The sequence below is a fragment of the Chiroxiphia lanceolata genome, chromosome 15 (assembly GCF_009829145.1).
Source record: "Chiroxiphia lanceolata isolate bChiLan1 chromosome 15, bChiLan1.pri, whole genome shotgun sequence".
NCBI lineage: Eukaryota > Metazoa > Chordata > Aves > Passeriformes > Pipridae > Chiroxiphia > Chiroxiphia lanceolata.
The window spans coordinates 4,978,607-5,003,634 of NC_045651.1; the positions used below are offsets into that span (position 1 = coordinate 4,978,607).

The window sequence follows — 25,028 nt, forward strand, 5'->3', positions numbered from 1 at the left end:
CGAAGGGGCTGCTGCTGAATACCGAGGGGGAGAGAGAGGAAACGGCCTGTCAGAGCCCCGCCGAGATGCGCAGGGCGGCTGGAGGGAGCTGTGACCGAGCTGCTCTTTCCCAGGGAGGATTCTCCACCCCGTCCTGGGTGGGATCTTGGCTGTCCCGCTTAAAGCCGAGCAGATGGGGTTGGAGTTCAGTCGCCCCAGGCAGGACTTGCTCGCTTGCAGGGACACAGGAATAACTTCTGCCCAGGACAGTGATCTGCTGCAGTTCACTCTCCCCATGGAAGGTAGGAGGAGGTTTATTTTTTTTTTTCCTTGGTTACTCTGTTTCTTTAAGTTTTTTAAACGAGAAATTAAGCTACAATGCTATTAACCAGAAAACGAGGCATGAACTGTTTTGGGAGATGGGAGCGGCAAAGGTGTGGGTCTGGCTGTTCCCTCCTGGGATGTGCTGCTTCTATTTGGGCTCATTTAAGAGAAAACAGAAAGTTTTGCAGTGATAGATTTTGTTTAGGACTTAGGAAATAAAAAAAAGTAGTTATTAGAAACTCAGTGATGTAACACTTCAGCGTCTGCAAGTCCCACAGCGGGCACTCAGGGGCACAGCACAGCTGTCCCTGTGGGGAGGCAGCACAGCAGAAGGTCCCTGGCTGGCAAAGGTTTCTCCTCTCGAGGGGAGCAGCCCCCCGTGCTGCTGCCATCCAACTGTCTCCAGCCCTGCTGCCTCCCAGGGGTCGCCAGGACCTTCAGTGCTCCCATGGGAGTCTCAATCTTCTGGTGTGTGCACAGCCAGGGCAGGGGAAGGCTTTCCCACGGGGACAGAGTGGGGTGGCAGAGCTGGGAAAGCAGCAGCAGTGCTGTCAGTGGGAACAGCACGTCAGCCCTTGGGAAAACATCAGTGTTGGAGGAGAAATCGCCCTTGTTTTCCGGAAAAGTGATAGCAAAAGCGATCTGTTTTCTGGGAGGAATGAAGGAGAGATGGGACCTTTGGGGCGGGTGCCTGAGCCTGCAGCAGTGCTGACTGACACCCAGCATGAGCAGGGGCTGCAGAGGGTGCTGCTCCAGGCTTCTGTGCCATTCCAGGCTCTGTGCTCCCAGGTCCTACCCGTGTTCCCTGGGGTGGTTGATGTCTCAGCTGGTTCAACCCCAGTTGCTCTCTTGCCTCACTCCTGCTGTGCTCTGGTCCCTTTGGCAGGGCTGGAGCCCCCCAGCAGCACCCTCAGCCCATGGGAGCCAGTGCCCCATGCTGTGGCAGTCCTGGCATTGCTCCTGCCATCAGCTGGGCCAGCCCCAGCTCCCACCTTTGCCGAAGGCTTGCTCTGTAACACCGAAAACATCCTACAGCAACCCCGACAGCTCTGTAGGAGGGCATTAAGTGTCTGTGTGTCAGATGGTGGCCTTTATTTTAATGCTTCACATACAACACTTTGTATTCTCAGGGCAGGAGAGGGAAGTGTTATGGTTTTCAGAGAAGGAATTAGTGTCATGTTGTCCCTTCCCAGCGACGTTCCCCTGACAGACGGACACCGGGGCCGTGGCTGCCCAGCCTCGCCAGCAGCTCTGCTCTCACACGGGCTTGGAGGACTGTTTGCCAGGGCCACAACTGGGAATAGCACTGCATTTCTTGTCCTTTGCCTCTCTATAAAATAAATCAAGCTGAGTTTTCAGCCCTCTGTTTGCTGATGCTCTCCAGCCAAGTTTCGAGTCAATTTGTTTCTCATTGCTCTGTGTCACCCTGGCGATGTGCCGAGCACGAGAGCTGAGAAGAAACACAATTAGTTTGCTCCCTTTGAGGCCAGGGCTGAGCATCCATCTGTTGGTACACACGGGTCCTCCAGGTGGTGGAAAAGGTGTAATTTTTTAAGGTAGAAAACTGTGTTTCAGAAATGAATAATTAGTTGATATAAGCTGAGTCATAAGATGAGAATGGGTTGCATTGCCAGATATTCCATAAGATGCAGAGTGCTGATACAGTGAATGCTGTGGGAAGTGATCCAGAGGGTGCTGCCTGGAGAGCAGGAGGGGCCAAGCCTCTGGCCATGCCATGCCCAGCCACAGGGAAGGACCCTCCTCACCCGTGGCTGCTGTGCCACAGGGACACTGGGCAGGGAGAAACCACCATCCTCCTGCTCTCCTGTGCACTGCATTCCCTGGTGAGAGCTGCTGGAAAAGCCAGTAGGAGTGCCCAGCATGAAACCTTGTCTGAGGTGGGCAGCAGGGCCACCCAGGTCCCAGCTTTGGGGGTGTGCAGAGCTGGGATGCTTCTGGGTCAGCACTTCTGGCTCTGAGCAGGGGTACCCCCCGTCCCCAGCACTCATTCTGTGGTTAGAGAGCTATCAAGGAATGGGGAGGTGGTTCTGGAAATGTTTTCATGCAAATTGCTGTTCTTTTTGGTATAAATTTGCTGTTTCAGCCTCTGAAGTTCACCGTTTAGGAACACTTCCAGGGTTAATGTCTAGCTGACACCTACCAAAAACCTGACCTTCCAAAAAATCTGACACCTGCCAAAAACTGGTCCAGCAAGCCTTGTGCAACAGGGGCTGAGCACATGCAATGCCTGCTGTACCCATCCCTCCTCCATCTCATCCTGCTTCCCTCGATGCTCCTGGGAAAAGGCAGGACCTGGAGCTGTTGGAAGGAATGTTTGTGTGGGAAGGGAACTTGGCTTCTCTGGTGAATGCATCATATAGAATAAGTAACCATTTATGCATTAAACAAAGCTTTATGAAAGACAAATAGAAAAGAGAGGCCCTTTTGACAACTCAGAAAGTTTTACTGTGGTGCCTGAGGTCTTCTGGCACTTGAAGCCTGGGCACCACTTGTGGGTCTCAGTCTGGTTCAGAGACCTTAAGCACCTGAGGCAGGATTGGTGCTGCCCACCCTGGTTTCAGCTTCCTGGGGCTCTGACACTGCAGACCTTACTGCTGTTTCCATCATCCTCCAGGTTTGGGGCAGGAGTAGAGTGTTTTTAGGGCACAGGTCTGTGGTGGGTGCACAGAGGGTGCTTGTGTGAAGAGGCTGGTGCTCATGTGCTGCACAGCAGCTTCCCACTTTCCTGCGCAGCTCTGAAGGAGGATCCTCTTGAAATTTGAACTTTTTCTCTGTTTTACTCCTCATATTTAGTGTCTGTTCCTTCCCCCCCTTCTTTCACAAAGCAGTCCAGTAATCAGATGACATCCCTGACTCATGCTGCCCAGATGTGCATGATGGGGCCTTTCTATTTGTTAGAAAAAGCCTACTGATTTAATTTCTGTATCCTTATTCAAGCTAATATGGAATATGCCACTGATGGTTGTGCATGAAATTGAACAGAGTCTGAAAAAAACCCCAGTGAAATATTAAATAAACCTTACCAAAGCCTGGGGAGGAGGTGGAGGTGAATGTGCAATAAGGCTACATGGTGCCATGGCTGCTGCTCCACCTCTCTGGCTGTATAAAGGCTGTGTGCCCCTGGCTTCTGGGACATATTGGCAAGGCCACCTGAGCTGGTCAGACAGCAGCACTGGTCACTGCTGGGGGAGGGGGTGGAAAGCCATGTCACATATGGCCAAGCTTGTATCCAAACCCTTCTAGCTCCTGTGCCATGGGGCAGCTGCAGCCATGGTTCTGGAGGTGACAGAGCAGTGCACTCAGTGGCTACCTGGGGTGAGAAGAGGACAGGACCTGTCCAGAACCTGTCCTGCCTAGAGCAAGGAAGATGAGAGCTGTCTGCCAAGGTGGATATACTGTTCCTGTCACCAGCATGCATTGGCCTAAGCAACACCAGCTGTCATTCTCACTGTTACACATAAATACATATTTATGCATACAGAGGCACCTGGAGAGCATGTAATAAAACAGATCCAGCTGGGCTGGCTGTCCAGGGGCTGTGGGAAAAACCTGTCAGACACAGCTTTCCCTGGGCTCTGGGGTAACTTGCCACTAGATGTCACAGTGTGCTTGGGTTTGTAGGGACCAGGAGTGTCACTGGCACTGGGGACCCCCAACCAACCCACCCAGAGTGGGGCAACACTGCTCCCTAAGATCCCTCCGTTGGACTGGAGCACATAAATAACATCTTTGTGCCTGTTCTCGTCCTTCAGAGCAGTTTGGAGACATTCCTATCTTTCATGTGTCATTCAGCGAAGCCTGAGAGACCCACAGGTGACTGGAGAGGTTTGCCTGGTGCCAGCCCATGGGGGTGAACCTCACGGGACCCCTGCCCTGGCAGGTGTCCAGTGGTCCTGCTCCCACTGCAGCAGTGTCACACCCTCGTTAGCAGGAGGTACTCTGGCAGGAGCACGCTGGGTGTGTCTCAAAGCTCTTGTTCCAAGGGGGACAAGTTTTGCCGTTGATCCCATTCCCGCCGGCATGAGGGGAACAGAAGCCAGCACTCATACAGCTGTGTGACCTCTGCCTAAACCATCCCAAATGGCTATTTATAGGCACACAGGAAACCATGCCAGACCCTGCACTTCCTCTCCCATCCAAGCTGAATCTTTAATCAGCTCAGCAGCACAGGGAACACTGATTTCGTGTGCTTTCTCTTTGAGCTTTGTGCTGAGCAGTGGTAGAATATGTACATGGTCATCTCTGGGCAGGTTGGTGATGAGATAGGCAAGTCATCTTCTGAACTTGTCACAGCTGTATAAAAATTGTATAGGGTATATTGTTAAAAGACTAGGAGTAGATTAGGGTGTGGTGCATTTGCTAAATAACTAAAGGAATGACAGATTTACAACCTCCTGTTTGATTTATGTACAGACCCAGACTGGTGAGGCCACCTGCCCTGCACCCTGGCAGCTCCTGGGGAAGAGTAGCTGTTGAATTAGTGATGGCATCACTGTGCTGCCTTCATTTACCACCAAAAACAAGCATGGCTTCACCAGCTGGCACAGCCAGGTGTTATCTGGGTTCAGCGGGATTCTTTCCTTGCGTTCAGTGGCATTGCTGATCTTGAGATCAGGATATGCCCAGCCTGAGCAGGGATCTCGTGCTCTGGGCACTAGTCCAGCCTGGAGAGGCTCCCTCCCTGCATGCAGGGATGTTGGATGGATGCAGGCACGTGCTGAGGGGGGGCAGGGCTTGTGCCCTGCATGTGCTGGGAGAGGATCCACTGCCTGTACCCACAGAACCCAGAGCACTGTAAATCAGAGCTTGTGACCTGGCTGTCTGACACTGTGCTGCCCATACACTGAGGAGTGTGCTCTCTCTGCCACAGACAAGATGGATGGGGTATCACTGCAAGCCACCCGCTGCTATTAATTTTCACCACATGAATCTTCCTGACCAATAACACATTACTGTTCTGCTTTGTCTGGGATTGCCTTTCCCTGTCTCCCCTTGGCATCAGTCCAGAATATCTACAAATCTTACTTAGTCACAGTTAGTGACTGTGCCTTAATATTAGGAGTCTCTAAAAATACTGTGCTGCTTTCTCCTCAGAGAAGGAGCTGACTCTCCCCATCATTCCTGCCCCACCTGCAATAGCCATCACAGCTCAAGGTGCTGCAGCAGAGCTGGGTGCTCCTCTAGAGAGGAAGGGTTTGCTGGTTTAGGGCCACCCTTCAGTGCTGGGGGGCTGTAGCCCAAATTCAGCTCTGGGGAAATGGTGTAGCCTCACAACATTCCATAAAAGCATCACCACAACCTGGCTCTGGGTCCAAGTAGCCAGTGCCAGGTGAGGCCACCTGCCCGAGCCCCAAAGACATCCAGAGTGTGAGGAAGGAACCTTCTCCTTCCTGGAGGTGTGGGTGATGTGGGAGGATGTCTTTGTCTGACAGATTCACTGCTGTAGGATAGTGCTGGCACTTAGAACAGCAACTCTTTGAAGAAAAGCCCCAACGTTAAAAAGGTTAACATAAATCTAATTTTCTGTGGTTATCACCAATCTTGGATTACTTCTGCAGCATGACCAAACTGCTGCAGGTCCCCACACTAATATGTTAAATATGTAACACTGTATATATTGAATGTGATCTCCAGACACATGAGAGCTTTGGGCGAGATATGGGTGGGCTGGGAGGCAGCTGCCCAAGAGCTCTGCAGGAGCAATCTCTGGTCACAGACACATGCAGGGCCCTGAGTTTCCTTTCACTTGTTGGGATTTTCCCCTCCTGTTCAGTTCTGTCACCCTCAGGTGTGTCAGGTTTTGATTTGCACAAGCCAAAGAGCTGGATTTGGAGCCTGGCCATTAAACCTCCCCAAGGAAAGCCCAGGGCTTTCAGCTGAAGTGTGGTTGTTAGCCCAGTTCTGGGGAAGACCCCGCAGTGGGGCTGCAGGGCTGGTACCTTGCTGTCCCACAGCCGAACATCCTCACAGCCAGAGGGTTTGACAGAAGCTTCAGCACTGCTTTGTTCCTTCCCTAGGGCTATGTGGATACTCCTGGAGGTGCAGTGCATTAGTTTCTCCCCCTCCTGAAGGCAGAAGCAACATTTTCCAATTTATTCCACTCCCATGTTGGCTGGGAACACAGCACAGACTCATGCTGTGGCTGAGCACAGTGCCCCAGAGCTGGGATCTGCTGGTGCCAGGGGTCTGCAGGACTCACAGAAAGGAAGGTGCCTCCAGGCTCTGCTTCCGAGCTGCCCAGCTCGTTAACATCTTAAAGCCACGTGTGAGGGGGTTTGTCCATCCAAATCCCTGTGCATGGTGCCTGTTGAGGGCAGCACTGCTCTTCCAAGGAGGGGAGTGGGCAGTGGGCAGTGCTGGATGGTGGGCAGTGCCCTCGGGCCCCTCACCCCGGCACCCCACGAGTGTCTATGGTCTTGCAGTGGGGCTGGGGCTGGGCTGGGTGCACACACAACTTACAGGGCTCCTGTGCCTGCTGCATCCAGCGTCTCGACAGCGAGGGACCGTGATCACTGACCAGGCTCCTGGGCTGTAGAGCTTGTCCAGCTCAGGGAAAGAGAAATTCCTCCTTCTGCCTTTGTTGGAAGCAGTTGGATGGCAGGGATTGTGATGGCTCTGCTTCAGAGCTGCCCCTTCCCAGATGGGGAGGCAGTGATGATGGATGCCCTGCAGCCAGCAGGTCTCCAAATGGGAACAAGCCCCAAAACCACCCTGTGCCCGGTGAAAGTGCACAGGAGAGGAGCTGGCCAGTGTCTGCCTGAATTAAGTGTCTGGCTCAACATCAGACCAGTGGAATTAATGGGCTTTTTTCCCTTGAAGGAGATCTCCACAACCAGCCAGCCAGAACCTGGGATACACCTACATGCTCAGGCAGGGCAGGGAGCTGGAATGAGGGAGTGTGAAGAGTCAGGACTTTCACTGGGATCCCAAGACTGCTGAGCATTTCAGGACAACCCATACAGAGAAGCAGAGCCCATGTGCAGTCCCAAGGTGTGGGACCCACCCTCAGCTTGTCCTGGAGTCGCCACAGCAGCTGGCACAGGAGGGATCTGCTGCTGCCAGGAGAAGGGAGCACACGATGTTCAGGGAGGAGAGGTCAGGTCTCTTCCTGTTTAGATGTTTTCAAAAAAAAATGCTTGAGCATTTTAGTGGAAAAATGACTGAAGGAACCATCCAAATTAGGAAACAGGAAACACTGCACAGGCATAAAGATAATTTTGACAGCTGAAATGAGAGGCAAGTGGCTGCCAGGTAGGGCTGGTAGTCACACTGCTGGGCCAGCAGCTCGTGTTGGAGCTCAGCAGCCAAGGGGCACGTTCTCACTGCCAGGCACAGGGACATACCCACCCAGCAGTGTTGTGCCAGGCACCAGAGCCAAGTCACTGGCCGTCTGTCATCCTGGATTCTCCCAACATAGTGCCAAAAGTCAGCAAGATTTGTCCTTCAAGCAGGGGACTCCTAGTGTTCCCAGCAGTGGATGCTGAAAACTATGGCACTAAAATGAGAAGTTTCATGGAGTATAAATAGTAGCAGAGTTCCCAGTGCCAAGTTACCTGTGCAGGGATATTAGCTGTTCAAATCTAATGTCAGCCCTGCTCTTGACTCTCTCTCCCTTGCAGCAAATCACTGAACCTCCCCAAGCCCCTTTCCAGACATATGTTAAGTTGATGTAATGCTGCTTTTAAGTCTGTGCAGTTACTCAATTACTCCTGCATCTGATTGTAAGTAATATGCCCTCAGGGCTTTGATTCAGTTTTGCCCATTGATTTGCTGTGTGACCTTGGGCACCACATTAAATACACTTTCAATATTCAAAGGAATTGTGCTCATTTACGCTCATGATCGTGCTATCCAAACTCCTACTCTGCTCCCGACTTTACAAGCAGAGCCTGCTCGTTATTTATTGCAAAATTTAGAGATAGAAACCAACTTAAAATACAGAAGAGATCTGGGGGCCCAAGTTCCATTCAAATTCACCTCAAGCGAGTTTCAGTGGAGCTTGAAGAGTCTAAGAAATGTAGCTACTTCTGAAAATGTCACCCCAGCTGTACCTGCAGGGTCTGACATTCCACAGACACCTGAATTACTTGTGCAAGCTCCCCTTGCTGATCCAACCCGATGGCTGTGGAGCTTGCAGAGCACTAAGTATGCACATACTTAATGTCTGCTCCTGCTGGAGGGGGAGGACGGCTCAAAGTGAAAACTGTTGTGTGTTTAAAGGTGTTCTTCCTCAAAACTTAGATAGCTCTTCTCCACCTCAACCTGAGCAGCCCCTAGATACCTGGGGACGTTTTGGAGGGGCTGTGTGGTGCTTTCTAGCACCCTGTACGTTCTGTGAGCTGGAGGAGTGAGCTGTGCAATGAGGGAAGGGGGTCTGTTTGCAGAGAGCTCTGCTGGAAGAGCCAAGGGAGAAGTGTGGACAGAGCTTATCCTGTCACTGGGGTTGACCTCTGACTCTGATAGTGCAAGGTTTTTGAGAGTGTTTTCTCTTGTGCATGTTTGTGTAAGGAGCAATTGTGGGTTTTTCTTTAACTTTGTTGAGGATTGCTGTGAAACAGAGTGGACAAGGAGCAAACCTGTTTTCTGAGTATTTTAAGAACTTGTGCCTCTGTGTATGTTGATTGAGAGTAAATGAGGCTTGGAAAATCAGCCAGTGTGGGTTTACCCTGGGACCATTCTGGGAATAAGCGCACAAAAATAACCCCTTCCTAAAAATGTTCTTTGCAACCCCACCCTCCAGGAGTGATCTTCCCTGCAATGACCCCAGCCTGGACAGCACTGGTGGCCTAGGGCTGAACTTCAGCTCTTGTTCATACTCAGCAGTTACTCTTAAGATACAAACAGCTCCCTGGAGTTAGGGGGTGAATTGCTGAGGAGCCACACACCAGGCAGAGGAGTGAGGACTGCAGGTCTGGCTGCCTGTCACCCCAACCCAGTGAAAATCCAGGGGCTGGGGGGCAGGGGGTTGGAGTGGGACCTCAGTGATGGCAGCAGCAGGATTTGCTCCCCACTTGGTGCTCCCCTCTGTCCCTATAGTGCAAAGGATTTAAACTGCAACAGCTCTACACTGCCATCAGTGTGTTGGTGCTGAGAGCAGGTTGTGTCAGAACACCTAATAATGTGATTTCTGCAAATCCTCCAGCTTCTACCCAGCAAGTCTCAGACCCCTGAAATAGTTGCAAGGGCAGTGATAGACTTGAATGGTTTAAATAAGTAAAGCTACAGACCTCAGCTGTGCTCTGATTATTTTCTTTGAATTTGCTTCCTTTCCACTGCTTTTTTTATACTGAGACATAAATAATGTTAAATTCCAGATCACCCATGGGTCCAAAATTTAGCTGTAACAGGGACTGCTGCCAACTTTTACAAAAGGATTTTGCTAACATGAAAGAAAAATAACTCATACATAATAAACACTCCTCCTGACCCACGTTATCCTTTTGCATTTCAGGTCAAGCATCTCTGAAAGGAATAAAAAAAAAAGGAAAGATAAAGGAGATGCAGAGAGTCAGCTGCAATAACAAACCAAACCCCTGCATGAAGGTCCTCCCATCAGGGTTTGGATATTTAAACTGTTCACAGCTGCCACTACATTTTTTCCTTGGCCTGAATAACGTAAATACTGGGCTGGGTAGTGCTTTCCTTTACACTGGTGTAAATCCAGGCTGGAGCTCCAACCTTGACCTGACTGTGCACACACTTTATCCCTGGAACCCCTGCCCTCTGATAAGGGAACCTGTTTCCTCAGAGGAGCTTGCCATCCTTTGATGCTCTCTGCTGTGCTGAATAAAGGGCTAAATTCCTCTCGTTTCTTGAAATAAACTTGCAAACCCCTTGACCTTCCTGAGCTGGAGGAATATGTTTACAGATTGTTTAATTCCATTTGTCTTCCTGAGCGTGTGAGAGAGGCAGCAATGTGGTTGAGGGGAGGGGAGCTGTGTGACCAGCCCATTTTGTTGTCAGAGATAAGACACCGATGAATCCCATCCACTTTGCAGCGTGCAGCCATTCCCATTACTCTTTGGAGGAGCAAAGAAAGGAGTTATTTAATGGAATCCCCTGTAATTTTGCTTTATATGAAGTTCATGACACAGCAGTGTAACCTTTCGTGTTGTGTTATGTATTCTCACGACACCTTCCAGGACACTGGGGCTTGTGGACTCCTGGAAAAATATCAGGAGGTAATTCTGCAGCAGCAGCTCTTTTCTAGAGTTACACCACCTAAACACATCTTTACACTTTGATTGCTGCCTGAAGTCAGGGGAGCCAGAAGAAACAAAGCTCATGGAGGACAAGAGGCAAAACACAAGGGGGGGAGGTTACTGGTGTACCTAAATTGAAGCGTAGAGCTTTATTTAATGGCTGGAGCAGCTGGAAGAAGCTCCTTAAGACAGAAATCATCTTTGCTCTGAGGCTACAGCACTGGGAGGCCTCATGGGTGTCATCAACAGGTACTTGTAATAATGTCACCATTTCCAGGACTCTCGGCATGAGCAGCATGGCAGGAAAGGAACTGTGAAGGGTACCTGACTGAGGATAATGGATAGGAGGATGAAATTGAGAGGAAAAACTTAATTGGAATTAACTAGCTGAGAAAAGCCTCTTGATCTGTCAGACAGCGAAATTGCCTCCCAGGAGCAATGGTATAGTCCCAACCACGTGGGCATTTAAAGGCAGTCTAATGTCTATGATTCCCTGAGTTAACTGGAGTATCTCAATAATTGGAACTGACACAAAGATTTATCTCCTTTGATTGACTAGCTTTCATAGAGGCTCATCTCTTTGTGGTGCTGCACAGAGCTTTCAGGGCAGCTGTTTGCACTTAAACTGCCAGGAGCTGACAGCGTGTATCCATTTCAGCTCTTCAAATGTGTTCTTTGAGAAAACACTTAAATCACTGGAATAGACAGTGCTAATCAGTCTGCGGGAAAATGGAGCATCCTTACCTGGGGCTCACTGCTATAAATCTCCCCGTGCCAGTGCTCGGCCATCCTACAGCAGCAGGGCCATTTAGGAGCATTACTGCCAAACGCCCAATCAGCCTGAAAAATTGGGCTGATTTTGGCCAAGGCAATAAAGGGAAAAGGTGTTTTGCCAAATGTGTAAAAACAAATGGCTGGTATTTCAGCAGTTACAGCAGATAAGGATTAATCACGCTGAGATGACAGAAATGATCTCCCATGCTGGTTTTTTTCCCGATTTTGGAAAAGGCAATTTGTGGCAGGGGAGGGGGGAGGTCCTGTAAGGGGGTTTGTATTTGGCTTTGCCCACAGTGGGTCACACCCACTGTGTGACCTTGTGCATATCTCCTCTCTCACTCTGCCTTCTCCCATTATCCCAAAGCTCTTCAGAGAAACACCTTCCCCTGTATTTTGATCCTTTCTGGAGTGTGCAGGTAGAACCTGGGGAACCGAGATGCCTTTTTTTGCTGTGGAGAAGCACAGAACTTTGGAAACCAGAATTTATGGCAATATTAACTCTCAAGCTGATTATTGTGTGAGATTTACGAGCTGGGGTTGGACACAGAGAGAGGAATAAGCTCTTGCTTCCAAAGATGAAATCCACTTGGCGTGCTTGCTAATGGCAGCACCAGGACAAGCTTCAGGTCATAGCTTGTGGCTGTTACTTCATGGTTGCAAGGCTGTAGGAGGTCTGACTCACAGCCTGACTTCTGAGTTTAGAGACACAGCCTCTCCCAGGCACACCTGCCCGTAGGCATGCATTTCTGTGGAGAAGAGTTACACAACCTGGGTCTGCAGTGAGAGAAGCCAGAGCAGCACTGCTGGCTCTCCTGCAGGTTTCCTTTGAGCTCCAGTCCATGGGGACAACTTCTCTCTCCTTCCAGTGCCTGCCCTGCCTGGAAAAGGGAGCTTTATGCCTTGAGGATTTCTGTAATGCTTCCCACTGGCTGAGGTCTTGCTCTGCCATCAAGCCTTTTGCTGACCCACATGGACCAAATGCAGTGATGGTGTCCCTAAAGTGTCCTGGGAGTGTCCCTAAAGTGACCTACTGTGGGAAGGCCCTGCTGCTGGTTCAAACACCCCGTGGTGGGAGCAGGGAGCATCCTCTCTGCTGCACACTTGCCTCAGGAGGGCTTTGCTTCTGCCCCCCCATTCTCAGGCTGATTTTCCACACCTGTTCTCCTTCAAAAAGTCCTTGAGTAGCGCTGGCCCGAAGCTGCCAGCTCATCTTACAAGCCACAAATCCTGCTGCTTCTCGTGTTGTGCAAGAGTGCAAATAAATATTAGTTGTAAAATGATTCAGTCTTCATGAAACCCAGCTAGACTGCTTGGCTTTTAATAGCATCAGCCCCGAATTACATGTCTGGACTAGACATGGTGCAGAGATGAATTTCCTTTAATTTGTTCCAGAGTAGCTCACCATTTAATTTAACTGAGCAGTTCCTTGTTCTCCTATTCTGGAATGATGGATTGTGAAATGCACTCCTTTGAATTAATCCAGACACTTGATTTCTGTCAGCAGAGTAATCTCTCTCAGTGGTATGCTAAGTATGCTTTTAAAAGGTATGGTGAATATGAATGATATGCACTTGGTTAATGATTTAAGTGTTTACACTTTCCAAACATCACAGAAAAAACAAATGTGGCTTAGCTGCATTTTTTTTTATAACCTACCAGAAGTGATCATTCAAATAACATCAAAAGGACTTAAATGGATTTCTAAATTTGATGGTACAAGTGAGGGCAACTCCCCTCTCATCAGAGAACCATCATTTTGAAATGGGGCTGAGCAAAGCTTAGACTATTACTGATTGCAGGGCTTCCATAGATCATCCAGAAGGATTTCTATTGGAGCCATTAATGGTAAAATATTTCATGTGGGTGCTGTCACTGCTTACGCTGGCTTGATGTTGCAACAGAACAGTGTCTTTTTTTTTTGGCCTCTTGCTGTTTTTGCTTCTTAAAGATGAAGTGAGACATTTCTGGAAAAGAGAAAAGAGGGAGTGGGTGAATGTCCGTGTTTCTATATTGCCTCCTTTACAAGAACTGCAAAAAGTTATAGTGAGGTCGAGTAAGTGATATTGATGTAAACCAACCCATGAGGTCCTATCAGCCCAGACTCTCCCTCAGTCCCTGTTATCAGAGGTAAGGGCTATGTGAATGCCATAGCTAGAAACTGCACAGCATTCCTGTGTCCAGCTGGAACCAGCCAGCAAGGGTTATTCTTAAATGTGGGGAGACAAGACAAATCCTCCTGTCACAGAAATATGTGGCTGTGCTTTGTAGGCAAAGGTAAATATCCCTAAACACAGGAACTACAGTACACACCTACCCATTCATTCTCAACAGGTTTACACCTGCAGGAAAGGGTACATCTACACATCAAAACTCTGGCCTTGGCTGAGATCTGGGTTTCTACTTTCTGTGTAGTGGCAGCATGTTGGGAAGGGTGTTTGGAATCAGGCAGCCTGAATCCTTTTACTTCACTGCCAGTGCTGGACATAGAGATGGTATCTTCTCTGCAAAAGAGATTTAGTTCCTACTGAGAAATATGTAAAAGGCTGGTATTATCCCAAATATTAGGCCAAGATGTTTTGCAGAAAGTGAGAAACTGTTTTTCTGCAGGGCGCAACCTACAAGGTGTTTCCATGTGCTGACATCCTAGTATTGACAGAATAATGTACTTTTTTCTTGGTCCTTCTAAAACCTATTACAAAGGGAACACATACTTGAATGTTACCTTGCCTAGGTAGCTAATGTGTACCTTGTGACTTCCAAATCCAACTCTGCACCAGCCTGTGACATTTGTCTCAAGTAATGTTGTGGATATTTGGCAAACAGAGGAAACACACGTGTGTTTTCTACCATTCTGACCTAGATTACTTTAGATGCCTCACTGCTTAAAAGAAGGTGAAGCTCTGCAATCTGCTTCATACTCCTTGCCAGCCCTCTCTCAAGACAGCACATGCTGTTGTGACCTGTCAACTCCATGTCCTCCAATAACCTACTCAGCCAAGCCATCCAAGGAGAAATTGTTTGGCTCAATAAAGGGGTTGTATTATGTCTGAACAGACACAGCCTCCCATTTTAGGTAGGCTGGCATCAAGCTTTGCTCCAGTCTTAGGCAAGGACTGAGTACTGCTGAAATCTGAAGTGAGCTAAAGCACACCAAGGTCTTTTGATGTGAAGTGCTTTTATGAATAGGTTTTAGTGGTTCAGGTGGTTTAGTGTCAGCATTTCTTTTTTGAACTTCCTAACAGCAATCTTCTTAAAATTCAAAATGTGTGAAAAAGTCTTCTGTTGAGTTTTGTAAGTCTGTTATAGCCAAGTAGTAAAATAACCAACCCAAAGGCTTTAAGGTCTTAAACCTGAGCTTTACTGGGCTGGCTAGTTTTCTGAAACTGATTATAAAACTGGTTTGCATTAGTGCCTAGATAGTGAATGCCTTTACCCCCAGCACCTGGTAGTGGAGACCTTGTGGTCTACTAAAGATATAGCAATGTATCCTAAATTTGTATTAAATTAGAACTAAGATCCAACTGCCTTTTGTCTTCACCCTGCTGTGTGACAGGAGCACTGGCCCAGTTAGTTTCCAGACCTGGGCTCACAGCCTTTCTTAGAACCAGTTTGTTAGCCAGAATGGGTGCTGTCAGCTCCTCCAGGAGAGGATCTGGGAATGGTTGAAAGATGTCACAGAGACGACAGAACCAAATATTGGGTTTTGATGACTTCGGTAGTGACTTTGGGCTCTCTGTTATCCCCCCAAATCAAATCACAACTAAACCACGAGTAAGGCTCAGTTCTCAGAGTTGCACTGTGTGTACCCAGCTTGTCTCACTAGACCTCAGCCCGGGTGCTGAAAGCCTCTGAGTTGCTTGCCAGGGGCTTTGCAAGCGCTGGTGTGAGCCACAGGCCACCCGATAACTCGGCACGGCTGCAGGGCTGTGCTCCATGTGGGCCAGCCAGCTCGGGCACTCTTGACATTCCTGGATGTCTTCTAAACATGCAGTGCTGATAGAAATGTTGTTTAAATATTTGTGAGTTATTTAAAAATAGTGCGTCAAATAAGCGGCCTGGTGACGCCCGACAGATCTCTGGCTCGGACCAGGGCCTCGGTGCAGAAGGAAGAGGTCAGCACGAGTTATGTACACAACTCAGGCTCTGACGAGAGACACACTGGATCCATCAGACACAGAGCCTGCTGGAAAGCCCCCGTGCACGTGGGGCCCCGGGGCGAGGCACTGGAGTGGCCCTGAGTGGCCACAGTTGGCCTCGAGACTGGATGGAAGATGCTCGGCCACCCTCCAGCAGGTCCGTGGCTGGGGAGGGAGGTGCTGCCTGGAGTTTGGTCATTCCCTGGTGCCTGGGGGCTGGGGGAGTTGGATGTGCAAGCAGAAACACTCTCTGGGACCTGGAGGACCACCAAACTGTGCCAAGGCTGACCAGCATCCCCACCCCGTCCTGAGCTCCTTAGGCTCTCTTAATATTTCCCCTGCTTGGTGACCATCTGTACTTTTAGAGAACTAAATTTTAGGAAGGGAGAATGAATTTTTAATCCCACTATGACTGATGCCTTTCAGCAGTTTCTTCTCACTGTTAATAGGTAGAGTATCTTAGGTCAGTACAGGTGGGTGCAGGACAGAGGAGAAAAAGGATTCCCGTGACAGACAAGAGAGCCGGACATTATCTATTCATTATTTTAAATATTTATTTCCCAGGCTTTAAAATATTCATAAAATATTTTAAAAGCTGATTTTATATGTGAAGTGTATTCTCTTTCAGTAAACAATTGTCATGCAGTGAATAAAATAAGCTCCCAGGAATTGCTGAGATACACTGCAGTCTGTTAAGGAAGCTGAGCCTACTATAACATATGAATCTGGTTTTAAGTTGCCTTTAAATCTTTTGGAAAATCAATTCCAGACCTACTGTAAAAAGGAGATACATGATTAGAAGCACCACTGTCATCTCACCAAGGTATTTCCACTTTTTAGAGCTGCTGCAGAGGAAATGAATTTTAAAGCACTCAGAATATTGACCTGTTTCTTTGCTCTTGTCACAGTCCACAGAATGGCTGTGAGGGGAGATCCTCTGTAGTTCCCTGCCTAGACAGCATATCTTGTACATTTGGAAAATGGATTTGCAAGTTGCTACTGCAATTTTACACTTTGCCTTACAGATACTGAGCTGCAGTCTCTTTTTATTCCCCCTCATTGGTTGCTTTATTCTTGCTTCCTTTGACATCATCTTCTCATTTGAAGTGCCAAAGCAAAAAGCCAAAATTAGTCTCAGCTTCTCAGAGGTCCAGACACAAGCTGTTCCCCTTTTCAGATGAAAATGCTACTGTACTTATGGAATTTATTGAGTCTGTTTATCAAAATCTTTTGGCTGTTACTTCTCCCAAACGACAATTGCATTTTCAGAAGTTTGCCATAGGCTAAAGTTAGTGATTCAAATGAAAAACTTAAGCTTATGTCATAGAAATGAGGATGTAGAAAAAAACTCCTCAGAAATACAACTACAGTGTTTTCTGAGAAGGTCTCAAAGATTTCAAAGAATTATCTGCTCATGATAAACTTGAGCCAGGAAAAGAGCAAATGGCATCAATTGTATCATAAAATCAGCCCATAATCTATGATGATTGATTTGTCTCAAATTGACTACCATTACTTTTTCCTTCTCTGTTATTGACACATTCCTGGAAATAGATTAGTAGGCACTTGGCAAATATCTTTGAGAAAAGTTTCAGCTTATGGGGGGGATGCAAACTGATCAAGGTCACTGTGGTATTAGTTGCTCACACCAAACAGCAGATCTGCCAGCTGTAGGTAAGATCTATTGGTCCCCAGTTATTCATCTGGACAAAATTATGGCTTCAAGAATGATTGAAAATAATGAAACAAGGACACGAATGTGGAAAAACTGAACTACTGTGGAGAATTCAAGCCGGTATTTATTAAATCTCTTGAAGCAGCATTCTATCAAAACCTAATTACCTTTCAGATTTTGCTATTCCAATAATCCATTTCCATCAAATCAAATCAAATCATTCAATGATCATTCAATTAAATAACCAATAAATTATCAAAATTTCCAAGGTGCATATATTCTAATGCTTCTTATATATGTGAGTCACCATATCTTCCTCTCTTGTAATAAAACACTTCATGTTCCTTTGCATCCCATTGCTCACACTGATGGCAATACCACTGGACCAATGGCAATAACACTGGACCACCAGTTCCCAAACTCTGGCACTAAGATGTCTTTAATTCTCTGACATTTATTTAGCTCAAAAGCAAGAAGTTGTCGGAAAAACTCACAAGCAAACCTGTTCTCAGGAGATTTCCAACCAAGCACATCTGACTGCATGTACAGATAAACTCAGGATGGGCTTTGCTCCAGCATGGCACTTGCCTCTTGCTGCTTCCTGAGCTGTTAAGACATATTGTTAGAAACAGAAACTGTCTTTTCATGTGTAAAATCAATCTGCTAAAATGAGGAGGTCCTGGCTTTGGCTGATTGGTGAAAAATTGACCTGTCCAGCTGCTTTGCTTTGTTGCTGGAATGAGCATCCACTGGATATTTGAGGAATCCTCTGTCCAACTGCTTTGTTCAACAGCCGAGACATAACGAGGATAGGAAGGAAAACAAGCACAAGGTACTGTTCTGCTTTTCTGGTCGGGCAAGAAACAGCTGTTTTTCAACAGCCATGACTGAAAGAGGATCCAGAGTTTGGATTTAACTTGGTCTGGTTCACAGCAATACCACAGCAGCCTGAACTCCAGAGGAAAGGACTGAGCCGTGCATCAGTCTGTGTGTCATGACATCTGCTTAACAAGGGATGGTGGCACACTGGAATTCCTTGAGGAATTTTCATCTGTGGCACTGTGTCCCTACCTACCAAGCCCAAACCCCAGTGCAGTGGCAGTGCTGCCATCTGAAGGGTTCATGTCCTCACAGAATCTCTGCTGCCAGAGGCACCAGAGGCTTGTGCTGCACTGGTTGGGCAAAGGAAAAGCTCAGAGTGGACTTGGGAACAGCTTTACACCTGCTGGCCTGGTCTATGTGTCAGAGGGACACAGCAGCATAGAAGTGATTCTTGTTAGTTATTTTGTATAAAAAGTTTTATTTCTCAAGTTGAAGGTGTAATTTCTAGAATGGATCATCCATCCATGCCTAAATCTCAGCCCTCTGGAGGCATATTGGTAAGACATAGAGTGGGCAGTCTGGGTTTATTTATTTAAATAGCTAAAAATGTCTTCTGGTGAGTGTTTTCTCTTTATATCCTGCTGGACTGACAGTGATTCCGAGTTAAAGTTGCAGAACCCCTTCAGAAGACACAGGACATCACTGACTGTAGGCTGCATCTCAGCACTGAGACAAAGGTCTTCTCTCCCTAACTGCTCCCTCCATGTAAAATTTCAGTGTTGACCAGTGACAGATGAAGGTTGTGGGGAACTCACACCTAGTTCACTGGGAGCTACAATGTTTTTATCATTATTCCCTCCTCAGTTAAGCACCTTTTATACCAGTGTGTGTCTATCAGATAATCAAAGCAAATTTGATGGTCTGGACAGGAATGACCAATTACTTACTTGCTGCCCTATTCCTTCTCCCTTTTTTTATTTAAACTTGTAGCTGGTGGACTCAAATTCATAACCAGCATAATTTTCACAAGCAGTGGGGCTTTACATAGAAAACCTGAGCAGCTGTGCCAAGAAAACACAGCAGTGCCCACCTCTATTCACAGCCTGCAGGTCACTCATCACCACTCCCATGTCAGAGCCCCGTGGGGCTCACCTGCCAAGAAGCAGATGCTGTTCCCAAGAAGGCAGAGGGCTGTGAAACCAGGCTTTGTGAATCAGAGCTGGTTAAAATCTGTGGCTTCTTACGTGGGAAGAGTTGAAAGAAGATAATTTTCTTTTCCACACAATTCCACACATATTACGTAGAGGAGCTTCACATATTTCTTGATACTCTGTCTTCTCCCACATGATTGTCTTGCTCTCCCGTTTCATGTGATGTCTTTGGCAAAGACCACTGCTGTCCAAGGCAGGACACTGTGTTCACTAGTGCCTGGACAGGACCTGGCACACATGCTGGTTATGCTGGGTCTTGCTCTTTTGGATTTGTTTTTCGCATGAAATCCCTCTAGAGTTTCCTTCTAGGGAACACGTTAGTCTCAAAAATTTACTCTGGAGAGCAGCACATCCCAGCCTGACTGCTTTGCTGGGAAAAGCACTTTGTTGTTTCTGAAGTAATGTTACTTTGAGTAAAAAAAAAACAAACAAGTATCAATGACAGTGCCCATGTGTGGTGCATGTGAAAAGAGATAAGAGTCAGCTTACCCAAACATCTCAGGTCCAAATATAATCAGATGCAACCTAAAAGCTTCCTCAGGACCATTTCAGCAGCTTATTGATTTCATTATGCAGGGTCTGCTCCTGCTGGAGTGTAAATAAACCAAGCCCAAGTTCTCTCACGATTCTAGAAATGCACTTTAAAAACAAAGATGGCAAAAACTTTCAGATATGATACTTTACTAGGAGAAAAGGTAAGAAATTACAAGCAGCAACCATTTTTCTCTGCAACCTACGCAGATCAGTTTCTTGAAGTTTCAACAGTTAGAAGTTGACACTAAGGTGAATTTTTTTGCAGTATGGTTTCAATCCAGTTATATTTATCCTAAACATTGACTACATTTTGGTAGGAAGAACTGAAATGAAGCCTTTGAGGTTAGACTGTTGATCAGGTGCTTTCCTTCCTCAGAAACACGTGTTTGTGAGGGCAGATTTTGCAGAGCTCTGTTCCTCAGGTGTCCTGGCCAATGCTCTGTGGGTTAATGCTTTCATGTAGAGACTTCAGAATTGTCAGTGGCTCTGCCTTCAGTGTCACCTTTGCCTTCAAGTGGCTCTTGAGATAGGAGAAAAGTTAAGTGATTGAGAAAATCAAAGTGCTTACTCCGCTGTTTCTCTCAGTTTGGCAGAGGGTCAGGACTGTGATTTCACTCTGGGTACCCTGTTCCCTGTTAAACTCCTCCATGCTCTGTTCCCAGGCAGGGAGGTTTGACATAGATTTTCACCTCTGGAGGAGAAACTCCTTAGGGGACTCCATGCACCCACCACATTTCTCCTGAGCTTTTTTAAATTAAATGTTCTTGGTGAATCTATGAACCAAAATTTTATGTCCTTTTTTTACTACATTCTCTCACCCACATTTTAGGAACTTCACTAGTTCTGAAAGAATTCTTCAATTTGTTTAGTTTAATCATAAAAGTTCCCTGAGAAAATCCCTGGAATTCATTGTGATAGCATAGTGTTTTCCTCTTTAAAAAATGCTTGGCTTTTAACAACAGAAGGCAAAAGCTAAATTCCGGCTTGAGGTTTGACCTGCTCTGATGGGAAGCAGATTGCACAATTTTAGTGGAATTTTAGGAGCATCAGAATCTAAAGGAGGGAGGATCAAACCAAGTCATTGTCACCTGCTGGACGAGGCAATGCTCTGCTGTTTTCCAGGATCAGCAGTTCCACAGTATTTCCTTTCATAACAACATGGAGTAGTTGTGGCTATTGTAACAGCAGGTAAAAAACCATATAGAGTGACCAACTTCTCCTAAGGATACAGGAATAACAAGGGCACTTTACCTTTCCATTTAATAAGAGGGTTTGTATTTGATTCTTAGTTCTGGTATTACAAGGGGAATTATCCCTGGTTTTTTTATGTTGCAGGGATTTCTAGAAGAGGTAAGAGGTACATTCCTTACATTTGGGGTTGTTGTGGCCTAATTGTTGAAGGCTGAGTTTGGAAAGGAAGACATAAAAATTGCAATTAACTGTCACCTGGCCCTGCCAGGGACCAAAATCCACAGCAGGAGTTTCTGGATTTCAGGTCTGTGAAGACAAGCTTGGAAATGGGATAATGCTGGAAGGTCCCAGTGAAAGCAGCCAAGCAAAGTTCATTGGGAGGTGGAGAAAACAGTGTGAAAACCACATAGAAGATTTTCATGCGTTCGGATTTTGATGATGAATACTGTAAAAATCAGGTCTAAGTGGTTTTGAAGGACTACAGCCAGACAAACCATGAGGATACATTTGCTGCAACTCCTCAGCCTTTTGTGTAACTTGGAGCCACACTATTTAATCATGTTTTTCGGGGGGAAAATCTGCTGTTATTTTCAGGGGGGGCACTGAATGTGCTGATTTTCTCACATAGATGCTTTCTGACAAGAAGACCAGAGTGATAACCATGTGTAACTTTTAAAATGTGGTGGGTTAACATTTTGTCTTCACCTCAACAGCACTTCAGCATATCCAAGAGTCTATATTTAACAATATTAATCAATTAATAATTAGTTAATAATTAATTTGTTATTAGCAATATTATTTCCCTCTCTTTAAGCAAGGTTAAAGACTTTATTCATCTTACTCTTGTCACAAGAGAAGAAAAATAGTGACACAGATTCCTGCTCATACATCTTTCTCCCTGCAATACATGTATAATCAGTTTTTTTAACCTGCCTTGCATCATAGGCATAGGCAATGATAAAGTTTCAGTCTTTGTCCTTGGGAAAATACTTTTCAAATAATGGATTTCCTTTGCAGCAATTTTTGGTTTTGTTAACCTGTCTTCTTTTTTTCCTTTATTTTATCTGATTATTTTCCATTTAAATCCTTTTCTAGTGAGCTTATTAATTTTCTCCTTAGTAACTCACAATTATTCCCTTTAACATTCACGTCTTAATGTATTGCCTGTGTTTTGTTCTGCATTTTTCCTCCCAATTGGTCTCACTCATTAATTAATCATGTAGCTTTCCTCTCAACAACTTGTTTCCATAGAAATATCTTCCTTGATGCCTACTGGTATAGTCACAGCTGAAGTTAGATTTCTTGATCTCCTATGTTAACTCAAGATCATCAGCGAGGAAAACAGAAAACAATTAATTTGGGATCTTACCAAGAGAAAGTCAGAAATGAAATTCCATTCAGTTTTGACTCCTGAAAAGTGTTTGGTGAGGGAGGTGGTAAAAGGGAGTGAGGAGGAGAAAGGGGTGAGGTGATCTCTTGTAAATGTATGGGAAATATGCCAGTGACATAGGAATTAAAATATGCAAGCAGCTTGGCTTTGGTGAGAAGTGACTCCACTGCTTGGCACAGAGCCTGCCTGAAATAACCTCAGTAACTTGGGGGTTTTGCAGAGTTTTGGTTAAGCATGAGTGAGGGATTTAGCAGTGGCAGGCTCGTTTATAAAAACAATTAATTTTGATCATGCAGTACTTTGTGAAGCTGTTTAAAATGACCCACTCTGGGGTTGTCTTTCACCATATTTGAGCAAGGTGGAATACATCTGATTTGGATTCTGGGCACAGAATCCCTGCATGTGCTGACCTACAGTAGGCTGGTGGCTGGGGTTTTGGTCAAATCTTGTAGTGAAACCTGTCAGAAAGGTTCTGGAGAGCCTTCAGCAAGGGCAAGGGCTTCCAGAGAAGAGGAAACCAACCAGCAATGACCATGTGGGGGAAAAAAATCCCGTTTTCCAGGCTTCAGTCCCAAACAGTGACATAAGGTTTGAGGCTTTAGTGATGGTTTTGGGCGGTCCTTGGTGAGCTGCAGAGCTGGGAACTGAAAAGCCCAGGTGAGCAGGAAACATGTTTTCTTGTCATCTTTCCCTCTGGCATAGGAACTTCCATCAGCAGCCCCACAAGTCCCTGGCCAGGCAGCTGGGTGTGGAGGGCTTGACATGCTGTGAAAATACCCCAATGCCTCTTTAGAACCTGGGACATCCTTATTCCAGGCATCCCTGTGACAACAGCAATTCCTGCTGCAGATAGAGGTGCTGAGGACCAGCTTCTGTAGAGTGTAAACTTACTGTGTGAGGGCTGAACCTCCTCTAGTCAGGGAGATGCAAGGATTCTGTAAGTTTGTGGTACTGTAGGATAGACAAAATGATCAAAATAGAGGAATGTGATTCCTTCCTGAAAAGCCTTTGGGAATCCTTCACTGAGTGCTGTGTCCTACTGAAGTTGTTTGCCCCTGAGATTTCCTGTGGGCCTGTTCTTGATCCCATGCAACACTGGGAACTTTGATGGTAGTTTACTGTTAAAGAGAGAGAAAAATGAGCATTTTAGGGTTATGTAGTACATTTCATTGGAAATGCCCAAAGGAAAATGGGTGGGAAACAGAACCTGCAGGCTCCAGTTGGAGCATTTCTATCGTATGGGAGCAGTCTACTGATGTTATCCCCAGATTTAAATTATACATTCTGCCTCCCTAACCCAAGCACATAGCTGAGAATTTAATCAGAGCAGGGTGTGTACTTTATATATGGCTTTGGGTGGGTCTGGCAAAAAGCATTTTCTTGGCTAATCATAGTTAACACCATATATCACACTACCCTAATTTCCTTTGTGTTGTGTCACTCAGTGCCAATATCAAACATCTTCTTTATTGTGCTGTACAAATTGTCCATTTGGGAACCAATTGCACAAAAATAAATCATAATCTCTGCAAATTTTGCATTTGGTTGTTCTACAGAAAACTAATGATAATGAAACACACCCATAAATTTTAACTTCATTAGGGTATAATATTCCTAAATGAGATTGGGTAAAAGAGGAAAAAAGCATTATTTCACTTCTTAAGTCATCATTTAGGGAAGAAAAAACCAAAAAACCAAAACCAACCCCATCCAGAAGAATTCTTATTTTAAATAGAAAATTTTTGATATGCCACTTCATTCAATTTCTTGGGTTTCCATCTGTGTTTTAAGGTCCAAACTGTAAGAGCCTAAACATTACAAGAAGTTGTCCTACAGAAATTTGGAAACTAGTCTGGTTTCCTAGAGCAGTTTGCTGAGTTTGAATTATCTGTCAACCCCTGTTAAGTGAACACAGCATCCCACCCTTCTGTCTGCCCTATAGAACTGCAATGCCTGACATAAAATTATTAGAGATTTAAAGTTGACTTCGGGGAAAATAATTTTAAATGTATTATAATAATTTTAAATGCATTAATACTTCTGATATGTTCTTGTGAGACCAGCCTACGTGGCACTCTGTACCTGTTGACTGTCTCTGCACAATGACTGTTCAGGCTGCAAAGGCTGATCATGGTTTTTGTATTAGATTTTGTATTGCATCATTAAAAGCAGAAAGTCAAATCATAGCAGCAATGAACCACAGCAAAAGCAAAGAAACCAAGCCTGTTTCAGAGGTCCCAAAGCACAGTCATATGTTTTTAGCACCCAGATTTGTTGCTTAAATGCATGTGAATTTTTGAGACCACAAACTACTTTTTGTCTAGACTGAGTCCATGTAAGCAAAATAAAAGCACAGGTTCTGTCTGTTCCATGAAAACCATTGTGGCAAGGGTCGTCACTGTAAAACAAGCAGCACATTGCACGGCCGGGTGGCAGTCGACCTCGGGAATCAGATCAGTTGTAAGGGAGGAATCCCAGCTCTGCTCTGTTCCTTCTGTGCTCCCGGGCACAGCATCTCCCAGGCGGGATGCGGTTATTTCCCGATTTTTTGCGTGCAGGGTAGAGGCAGCACTGCTCTAGGTATTTGTTAGGAAGGAAAGAGTGGAAAAGCAGCTAATTTTGTAAAGCTTTGAGGAATGACGCTGGCAAAACTTGAAAACGTCGAGGTGAGCCAGGAGGTGTTGATTTGCCTTCAGGTTCTCCTTCGCTCTGAACGGGGGGCACTGGGGATGGGGGGGCGGCTCCGTGCAGCGGGTACAGGCAGGG

The 25,028-nt window shown here is 46.2% G+C and overlaps 1 protein-coding gene across 1 annotated transcript in view; it reads left to right on the forward strand.

Annotated features, from left to right (window-relative positions):
• The first annotated feature begins 210 nt into the window (after nt 1-210).
• LOC116794321 (rho GTPase-activating protein 7-like) overlaps nt 211-25,028 on the forward strand; it is a 45,541-nt gene continuing 20,723 nt past the window's right edge. Inside the window, exon 1 of the mRNA XM_032702916.1 lies at nt 211-281. Within this exon, the coding sequence (XP_032558807.1) occupies nt 275-281 (7 nt within the window). The 5' untranslated portion in view covers nt 211-274. The remainder of the gene's footprint in view (nt 282-25,028) is intronic.